Source organism: Nelumbo nucifera, chromosome 1 (genome assembly GCF_055504915.1).
Source record: "Nelumbo nucifera cultivar China Antique chromosome 1, China Antique-T2T, whole genome shotgun sequence".
NCBI classification, from domain to species: Eukaryota; Viridiplantae; Streptophyta; class Magnoliopsida; order Proteales; family Nelumbonaceae; genus Nelumbo; species Nelumbo nucifera.
In genome coordinates this window covers 31,674,057-31,684,862 of record NC_142649.1, presented here as the reverse complement: position 1 = coordinate 31,684,862, position 10,806 = coordinate 31,674,057, and the positions used below count along the sequence as shown (strand labels likewise).

The 10,806-nt window shown below is 31.4% G+C and overlaps 1 protein-coding gene across 1 annotated transcript; it reads right to left on the bottom strand.

Annotated features, from left to right (window-relative positions):
- Positions 1–7,307: 7,307 nt before the first annotated feature.
- Positions 7,308–7,805, bottom strand: LOC104589512 (uncharacterized). The gene has a single exon (XM_010247861.2). The coding sequence runs from the start codon at positions 7,803–7,805 to the stop codon at positions 7,308–7,310; it is 498 nt and encodes a 165-aa protein (XP_010246163.2).
- Positions 7,806–10,806: the final 3,001 nt, after the last annotated feature.

The window sequence follows — 10,806 nt, the reverse complement described above, 5'->3', positions numbered from 1 at the left end:
TCTAGATGATAGATTCACATGGAAGGTGAGTCAATCAAGAAAAAAGAGGCATCAAGGTTTCAAAAAAACAACGGGGAAGAGAAGCTTAGATCGACTTGTAGTAGCAAAGGAAAGTCTTCATCAGTCAAGAAGTGTGATAAAGCCTTTAGCAAGCCATTTAGAAAGAAAGTATAGTTGGCTGAGGTTTAGCTAAAACTTTTCTTTATATGTTGACTAGTTGTGTAGATTTTAATTACCATTGCTACTGTTTGTGTGATGTGTTGTTATTACATTATCATTACTATGTTTGACGTCATTTGTATAAAATGGTTAGTGTGTTAGCTTCAAACATAGGAAATGTTTCTATTGTTTGAAATCATTGAGTGAAGCAAGAGCCAAGATCCTCGTAGAAGACCCACTTGATTCTTGGTCTTTGAATTGTCAAAATAGGCTAGTTTACAAAATTCCTAGAGATTTCCCTTGCAAGAATGTGAACTGTTCTCCTCATTATCTAAGACCATGAATTTATAAATGTTGTTTGCTTCACATGAAATGATGATCTTTGCATAAACATTTAATTAAATCATTATGAACTTATGGCTAAGTTCTTGCAAATTGATCATGCTTTATAATTGGGACAAATGAAACAAAAATTGAAATTGTCAATGCTCATTCTATGAGTAACAAAATCAGTTCCATATGATCAGAAGTGAAACATCAACCAAGGCTAATCATTGACATGTGAGAATACTAGGAGTTATAGAGCCAATGTGGACTCTAATAGGATGATAGAAGTTTTGATGACCTCTATCCTTATGGGAGTTGTTTCTAAGTGAAATAGGGAGTTTAACATGGAAATCCATTTCTTCCTAAGTTATTGACACTAGGAGTTCTAGAGCCAAAATATATTTAAATTTCTAGACCAAGTCAAAATGCTAGAACATGAAAGATTTATTCCTACTTGAAATGGTTGCAAGTAGGAAGTTCAACATTAGAGGTTTAATCCTTCCTAAGCTATCCATACTAAGGCCATGATTCATATTGAAACCTACAAAATGAGGTAAATTATGAATCATGTAAAGTGCATGAATGAATGATCAATATGTATTGATTTTTATCACAAATCTTCATGCAAATTTGATCACCTTTTGGGACATGTTGACTGAAATGAAAATTATTGACCTCAAATTATGAGGACCAGTTCTAGTCCCTTTTCACAAATGGTTAAGCCTCAATATTGTTCTCCAAAACATAAGGCAAGAGTGGCTATTTATTCCTATATGTATATCTAGAAGGCTTGGAAGCTAAGTATCCTTGACTAGACCATGGAAGGCATATGTGTATTGAATGAAAACCTAGTCATACGAATCTTAGCCTAGATTAAGAAAAATTCTTGCCTCCATGAATATTGTTGTGTCTCATAAATGAACTCATAATCTTAGTATTGTGAAATGAATAGGATACCTAATAAGTAGGAAGGAAAACCTAAGCCAAGTCATTAATGAATTCTTAGTTGTTTATGTCTGAATCCATACCATACCTTAGGCTTGTGCACCAAAGTAAGAAAGCTCCCAAGTTGAAAAAACCTAGGTAGAGATTTGAGAAGAAAGATTCAACATCATGCACATAACTATGAAGTATATAAGGCATGACATTACTCATAGAGTAAAAGAAATTTGGTGTTTTTATAAGCTTGCTTGCATTTTGGAAAAGTAAGTGTGTTCAAACTTGATGGTTATTTATAATAACCACTTTGGTGACCATACCACATTACCTTATAACATCTTGGAATCCTTTACCTTACGTTGTACATTAGTTGTACCAACCTCATGCTTAGGGAACTTCAAGGAAAACATAGGCCTATGAACTAGAATGATGAACCTAATGAGTAAGAAAATCTAAATAGAAGTTTATAAAAAGGATTTAAGTTTAATAGCTTTGACAAGGAATAATGCTAAAATGGAAGAAATTCAATATTCTTCATAAACATGATAACACCTTGGAAATTAAGAGTGGTCAAATTTCAAATGGGTATTTATTATTGTGATATTTGTGATTAAGTGTAAAACTATTCAAACTTAACTGATGCCATTGAGGTATACATGCTAATAATATTGCCTTATTTCATTAAAGAATCCTTTACCTTATGGTATCCAATAGTGATTTGTGCTTAGAATTACTCCAAGGACAACAAAGGACCATATCCCTTCTCAACCAAATGTTTAAAAGTGTACTTAAAGAGAGAAATCATGTGATGAGTTTTCCCATCATAGCTATTCTATGAAAATGTATAATCTTAAAAGTTGTTATGCTGTGCATGTTATAAATACAATGTTGATTACATGATTTGAGAATTATTACTTGTGAAACAATCACATAATGAATTTAAAATGAAAAATCGTCAAACACTATAGAGTCGCTATATGTGAATTAATGGTGTATTGACTAAACAAATCAAATCTTGTTTGAGAAAATATTTGCTGCCATTTGATAGATTAACCTATCCTAGTACATTAAATAGATTCATTAAATCATTCCTAAGATTTAATTCATAGTGTTGAGGACTTGTTCAAAAAGGACTGACCAATAAAGCATTAGAACCTAAAACACTCAGGCTAGGGTAAGCAAGTCTTCTCTTAATTTAAGAGAAGCAAGCCAGTCTCCTATAAGCTTGAACGTAGTTAGCCATTACAAACTTAAGAGCTACTTTAGGAGCTTCATGTGGAGAACTCCTAGGTTATGAGAAAAGCACTAAACAATGCTTAATCCAATGAGAATCCTAGCTGAAGAACCAAGTGAAAATGACTTGGAAATGAGGATAAAAATGTATATTCTCTTGTAACTAAAGGCATCCTTTAAAATAAGGACCCTTCGAAGGTACTCTCTCTGATAATTCTTCTTTACCATTAGGAGTAGCAAGAAGTAGAAGGAGAAATAGGTTGATTTCCTACCCTTGAACACTGCTAGCTCAAGGTATAAATATTAGGAATCACCATTGGAAATCCTTGTAAAGTATTCCTCAAAAAAGGGAGCACTAAAAAGTGCTCATCCAGAGGTCCAGGTCAAATGGCTTGGAATATGTGAATAATAATCAATAATATTCTTGTGGCCAAAGGCATCCTTTCAAGGAACTTTCAAAAATATTCTCTCCATGGCTAATTATCCAATTCATATATGAAAATGGGAGAGAAGTAATTAAGCTTCCTAAGTGTAGGAAGAAGGGAAAAGATAAATGTGAACAATGAAATGCTTAAGAGACTTAAGAGAGTTTGAAAAAACATGCTCAAGTTTATTAGTTATATGGCCATCTCTTCACATGATACAAGGGGAGTTCAAATACTATACTTGAGCTTCTTAATGATCAATTATTTTACTTGAATTTACTCGAACATATACTATATTATAAAAGTCTGGATGCTGAGCGAAAGTTTTAGACTAAAATTACTCTCTATTTCTTTGTTTGAGAAAGGGAATACAAATTATATTACTATTGCTTTAATTTCAGTTTTAATCTATACAATATATACATGTTTGGAAGTAGAGCGAAAGATTTTTTGGACAAAAATTACCCTCTATTTCTTTATTTGAGAAAGGGTATAAAAGTCAGTTTATTACAGTTTACTATAGCTTCAATGTCAGCTCTAATAGTAAGGGTTGAAAATATAACTTCAAGTATTACTTTCCACATCATTTAATCCACTCTCATTAAATCTTATAATTAAAGTGTTAACTATCATTTTCTCTTATTATTTAAGTTATTTATCACAAACAATAGCTACAAATTAGATCTATGTCAAAATTTTTAACAATATAAACCCATATATTTTAAAACAGAAAAAAAAAACAAAACCATTCTTTATCAAAGTTGTGTCTAAGCAATTCAACCATCTGAATCAAATTGATCAACCTATGAAGTCATAGTTAGGTAATAAAATTTTTAAAATATAAATAAATATAGAAAATTATAAAAATGCAGAAAAAATAGAAACATTTATGATAATTTTCTTAATTAAATTAAATAATTTAGAATTAACCAAAAATGAAATTATTTTACTATTTATCAAATACCAATAGTTCAATTTTTGGGTCAAATGTCTTAAGCTTTATTATCATATATAAATAATAAAACTTAATAAATTATAAAAATACATAAATTTTACAAAAAAAATATTTAGGCACAATTATAATATCATATATTTATCATATTAAATAAAAAGTATGTATGACATATTAGAATTAATTTTACACACAGAAATATAAAAAAAATTATACAAAAATTGAACATACATATAGTTATATATTTACACTACTATTAAAAATATGAATAAGATTCTTGAATCTTATTATGACTAAAATACTCATTTTTTAATTTAGTCCCTATTTAAATATGAGGATTAAATTGTAAATTGAACTACTACATTTAAATATGAGGATTAAATTGTAAATTCCCCTCATTTAAATCTTACATTTTTTTGATAAATGAACAAAAAATAAAGATGCACAAAAAGTATAAAGAATACAAAAAGAAAAATCTAGACAAGTAGATAAACCTCTTAATGATAATTGAAACTTCACAACTTGATCTGATTATCACATATTTGGATGAAGTGCTTTTGTAATCAAATTTGGATTTTACACTCTAAATCCAATTAATAATAAAAAACAAAAAATAGAAAAAGTATATAAAGTTTAGAGAAAACTTTGGATACATTATTAATATCATTATCATCATTTAGAATTTCCACATGCAAAGCATGTGTACACTTATTATATTTTTAAAACAAACTAAAAAGCAAAACCACTATTTATCCAAGTGGTGGTTAAGCAATTAGACAATTTGAATAAAAATGATCAACCTATGAAGTCATAGTTTGGTAATAAAAAATTTAACATAGAAATAAATTTAGAAAATTATAAAAATGTAGAAAAAATTAGACACATCTTTGATATTTTTATTAATCAAATTAAAAAATAAGTGTAATAAATAAGAATTATTTTTATTCATAGTGAAAATGAAATACATAATATAGAATTGACCAAAAATGAAATTATTTTTTTGTTTGGAAAAGATCAATAGTTCAACTTTTGGGTCAAATGTGTTAACCATTGATGTCGTAAATAAATAATAAAAACTAATAAAACATAAAAGACATAAGTTTTGCAAAAAAATTCAGGCACGTGTATAATATCATATAGTTATCAAATTAAACAAAAGAGTAAGTGTAACATATCATAGTTAGGTAATAAAATTTTTAAAATACAAATAAATATAGAAAATTACAAAAATATAGAAAAATTAAACATATTTATGATATTTTTATTAATCAAACAAAAAAAATAAGTGTAATAAACAAGAATTACTTTTATGTATGGATAATGAAAATGAAATACATAATTTAGAACTAACCAAAAATGAAATTATTTTACTATTTGACAAAGATCAATAATTCAACTTTTGGGTCAAATGTGTTACCATTAATGTCATAAATAAATAATAAAAATTAATAAAATGTAAAAACAATAAAAATGAAAAATACATAAATTTTGCAAAAAATCATCCAAGTACATGTATAGTATCATATATTTATCATATTAAATAAAAGAGTAAGTGCAACAAACCATAATTACTTTTACACATAGAAATACAAATATATATATATATATAGAAAATTTGAATAAGATTATGAAACTTTCTTTTGACTAAAATACTCATTTTTGAATTTAGTCCCTATTTAATTGCAAGGTTTAAATTATAAATTGAACTACTGCTTTATACCTCATTTAGTTCATTCTATTTAAATCTTTTTTTTCATAAATGAAAAAAAAAAGATTCACTAAAAAAGATAAAACATTACAAAACGAAGAGTCTAGCCAAGCTGGTAGGCTTGTGAATGATACTTGAAACTTCACAACTTGATTCGATTATCACATATTTGGATGAGGTGTTTATGTAATCAAATTTGGTTTTTGCAATCTACACCTCATTAATCATATAAATAAAAAAATAAAAAACACATAAAGTTTATAGAAAATTTTGCATACATTATTACTATCATTATCGTCATCCAGAATTACCACGTGCAAAGCACGTGCACACTTACAAAAATGGGGATTAAAATGCCCATATTTGTATATGAAGTCCATCTCTAATTATAAGGGTAGAAAATATAATTTCAATTATTACTTTTCACCTCATTTAATCCCCTCCCTTTAAGTCTTATAGTTAAAAGTATTAATTCCCATTTTCTCGTATTAAATCCTATATTTAAGTTACTTTAAATAATAAATGTTATTAGTTAGATATATGTTAATATTTTTAACAATACAAGCCCATATATTTTAAAACGGATTCAAACACAAAACCATTTTTTGTCCAAGTGGTGACTAAGCAATTCAACCAACTGAATTAAATTGATCAACCTATGAAATCATAGTTTGGTAATAAATTTTTTAAAATAAAAATAAATATAGAAAATTACAAAAATGTAGAAAAATTAGACACATTTATGATATTTTTATTAATAAAATTAAAAAATAAGTGTAATAGACAAGAATTATTTTTATTAATAATAAAAATTAAATACATAATTTAGAAATAACAAAAAATGAAATTATTTTACTGTTCGAAAAAGATCAATAGTTCAACTTTTGGGTCAAATGTGTTAACATTTAATGTATAAAAATTAATAAAATATAAAAATATAAAAATGAAAAAAATACGTAAATTTTGCAAAAAAAAAAACATTCAAACACATGTATAATATTATATAATTATCATATTAAACAAAAAGTAAGTGTGGCATATCAGAATTAATTTCACACAAATATCAAAAAAATTATAGAAAAAAATGAACACATCTATAATTCTATATTTATGCTACTGTTAAAATTATGAATAAGATTGTAGAACTTTCTTTTGACTAAAATACTTATTTTTGAATTTAGTCCATATTTAATTGTGAGGTTTAAATTGTAAATTGAACTACTACTTTTAACATCATTCCCCTCTATTTATAGAAATTTTTAGATACATTATTATGATATTTATCATCATCTAGAATTGCCAAGTACACGCTTATTAGTGTCATGTTCGATTAAATGTTTAAATGATATATATATATATATATATATATATATATATATATAGATTGAAACAAACGAGTGGATGATCCATGTAACAAGACATGGATTGTTGAACAAGATTAATAGCTAGTTTTTCTTTATTTTGTTTCCCATCAAATCCACACATTTAGATTGAATCAAACAAGATGAACTAAAGGAAACTAGTGATGATCACTTCCCCAATAGACCCCGAAAGAAATCATGCATTACATGATAAGTTCCTTTTCTAGTTCCAAAATGTCCCAAATGTTAACGTTGAAAGACAATCCATGACCATAACAATCAGTACTCCTGCCTTCTCCCTTAGAAGTCTCGCCACCCTCTTTCACTGATTCTGTTTCTTCAAGCCAAAAGCTTTTAATAAACTCTTCTCCAGACGTATTGAAGGAGCAAGACTTCCCTTTCTCTGCCGCCTTTTCATTCTCCACGGCCAAGGCATTCTCCCACCACAGCATGGAATCGTCCTGAGGTGGAGGACGAGGAGGAGATGCTTGACTCTGCATATCTCCTGACCCAGAAGTGTTGTCCACAGTGGTAGAAGAAGAGAGCCCTGTCAACCACTGAGAATCTTTGAATCCCCATGGTTTAGGCCTGTATATCTTCTTCTTCTCAATTACAGTCGTATGGGCTCTCACCTCTGCCCCTCCAGAAATATTCTCCTTGCTCAGTTTACTGTTCCAGTAATTCTTGATATCATTGGCCATCCTCCCGGGCAATCTACCTGCGATTAACGACCATCTAAAAGCTAGAAAAGATTAATTATTTAGTCAAAGTATAGCTACTTAGATTTGATATATATTATAGATGGAGAATGTCTTCGTCTTCATGCCGGAAAACAATCGTCCTCTGGTGCAATAATTTTAAATTCTTCTCTCTCTCCAATGAAGTACAGGTTTGTTTTGCACTAACTAGAAGAAACACACCAAGTATTTACTCTAATGAAGTACATTGTGACACATGGCATCTCGGAACAACTAGGTGACACCCAGAACCACCTAGGCGACAACTTGCCTTAGCCAAAATGATGGTGTCCCAACTGGCGACCTGGCACTGTCGCCGACCTGGCGACCTGCCTTTATCCAGACATGGTTACCTGCCTTTATCCAGACATGGTTACTTGCCTTTATGCCGACCTAGCGACCTCGACCACAACTCAGGTCAGCCAGAAGCACCTCATCCAGGGCCAACCTATAGCACCTCGTCACTGGCCGAAGTGACCTCGACGCAAGTAGCGACCTCCCTCGAGGGCGCGCTAGCCTAACTATGCTCCAAGTGGCGACCTGCGAGACGTGCTCGTCGACAAATTCAGCATGCATATCCCAACAGTCCCACCATCCTTGGAAATTGGCCCACGTACCAAACGTTCCGGAGGATGGTCAACGTGCATGGCGGTTGCCTCCGAGGAGCTTGAACCAGTTAAGTACGACCTCTCGGAAATCTCGGATGCAGTATGTAAGGCCCACATCAAACAAGGCCTATATAAAGGCACCAACCCCAATGACGCAAGGAGGGGCAAATAAATACATTCTAGCTCTCATACTTTATGAATTTTTAGCTCGCGATTTACTACGAGAGTACTAACTTAATCATCGGAGCGGCCTCGCTGGGTTAGGCACCCCGGGTCCTCTGACATTGATTCCTTGCAGGTTCCTCTAAGGAGCTACCTAGCTTAGCACTCAACCCAGCTTGACACCTAATCCACCCCTAGCTCGGCCTTGTCAGCTTGTTACCTAATCCACTCCCAGCTCGGCCTAGTCAGCTCGGCATCCAGATCCTCATCCAGCAAAAATTTTCTACTTCTGCCTCTGAGTCATCGGCCACTTGGAAGTAGTCCGAACGACAGAGTACTGCCAAAACATTGATTCATCAATTGGCGTCATCTGTGGGAAAAGCTACAAGAAGCTAAGTTCTCACCTTCTGAAAGACCAAAAAAATGATTCATCAATTGGCGCCGTTTGTGGGATACGCTACAAAAGACTAAGTTCTCACCTTCTGAAAGGCTAAGTCCTCTTCTTCTAGAAAGCTAAGTTCTCACCTTATAGAAATTAAAGGTCTCACTTTCTAATTTCCATTTTTTATGAACTCAAAGGCACCTTTGAGTAGCATCAACACCCAGAACGAATATTGATTACTGGGGGGCAAAAACTCTATGATGAACCTGGAGAAATCCCTTATGACAATCAGACAAGTTCAAGCCGAACTCAACATCCCCAGTGCCCAAAATAAATACCCTGCTACTGGGAGCAGCTCGACGTATTCTGGTCGATTCAGAATAGGTAGCACCAGAATGACCTTGACAAATAGCAGTTCGGCGACAGGCACCTCGGATCATGGTTCCCGCAGGAAGTTGATGGCCAACAGACTAAGCAGCTCTGCCAACTTTATTTCAGCTCGGATAAACCTCATCAGTCATTTTCGCGAGGTACCCTTATCAGACTAAGTAAGTGTGTTTGGACTTGATGGTTATTTATATTAAGATACTTGAGCCCAAGTATGACTCCATTATAATTCAAACTAAAACATTCTGGTGACCATACCACATTACCTTATAACATCTTGGAATCCTTTACCTTACTTTGTACATTAGTTGTACCAACCCCATGCTTAGGGAACTTCATGGAAAACATAGTCCTATGATCTAGAATGATAAACCTAATGAGTAAGAAAATCTAAATAGAAGTTTACAAAAAGAATTTAAGTTTAATAGCTTTGACAAGGCATAATGCTAAAATGGAAGAAATTCAATATTCTTCCTGAACATAATAACACCTTGGAAATTAAGAGTGGTCAAATTTCAAATGGATATTTATTATTGTGATGTTTGTGATTAAGTGTAAAACTATTCGAACTTAACTGATGCCATTGAGGTATACATGCTAATAATATTGCCTTATTTCATTAAAGAATCCTTTACCTTATGGTATCCAATAGTGATACCAATGTTGTGCTTAGAATTACTCCAAGGACAACAAAGGACCATATCCCTTCTCAACCAAATGTTTAAAAGTGTACTTAAAGAGAGAAATCATGTGATGAGTTTTCCCATCATAGCTATTCTATGAAAATGTATAATCTTAAAAGTTGTTATGCTGTGCATGTTATAAATACAATGTTGATTACATGATTTGAGAATTATTACTTGTGAAACAATCACATAATGAATTTAAAATGAAAAATCGTCAAACACTATAGAGTCGCTATATGTGAATTAATGGTGTATTGACTAAACAAATCAAATCTTGGTTGAGAAAATATTTGCTCCCATTTGATAGATTAACCTATCCTAGTACATTAAATAGATTCATTTAATCATTCCTAAGATTTAATTCATAGTGTTGAGGACATGTTTAAAAAGGACTGACCAATAAAGCATTAGAACCTAAAACACTCAGGCTAGGGTAAGCAAGTCTTCTCTTAATTTAAGAGAAGCAAGCCAGTCTCCTATAAGCTTGAACGTAGTTTGCCATTACAAACTTAAGAGCTACTTTAGGAGCTTCATGTGGAGAACTCCTAGGTTATGAGAAAAGCACTAAACAATGCTTAATTCATTGAAAATCCTAGCTGAAGAACCAAGTGAAAATGATTTGGAAATGAGGATAAAATTGTACATTCTCTTGTAACTAAAGGCATCCTTTAGAATAAGGACCCTTTGAAGGTACTCTCTCTGATAATTCTTCTTTACCATAAGGAATAGCAAGAAGTAGA

Coding starts and splice junctions, on each gene's coding strand:
- LOC104589512 (XM_010247861.2), bottom strand. CDS start 7,805: ATGGCCAATGATATCAAGAATTACTGGAACAGTAAACTGAGCAAGGAG.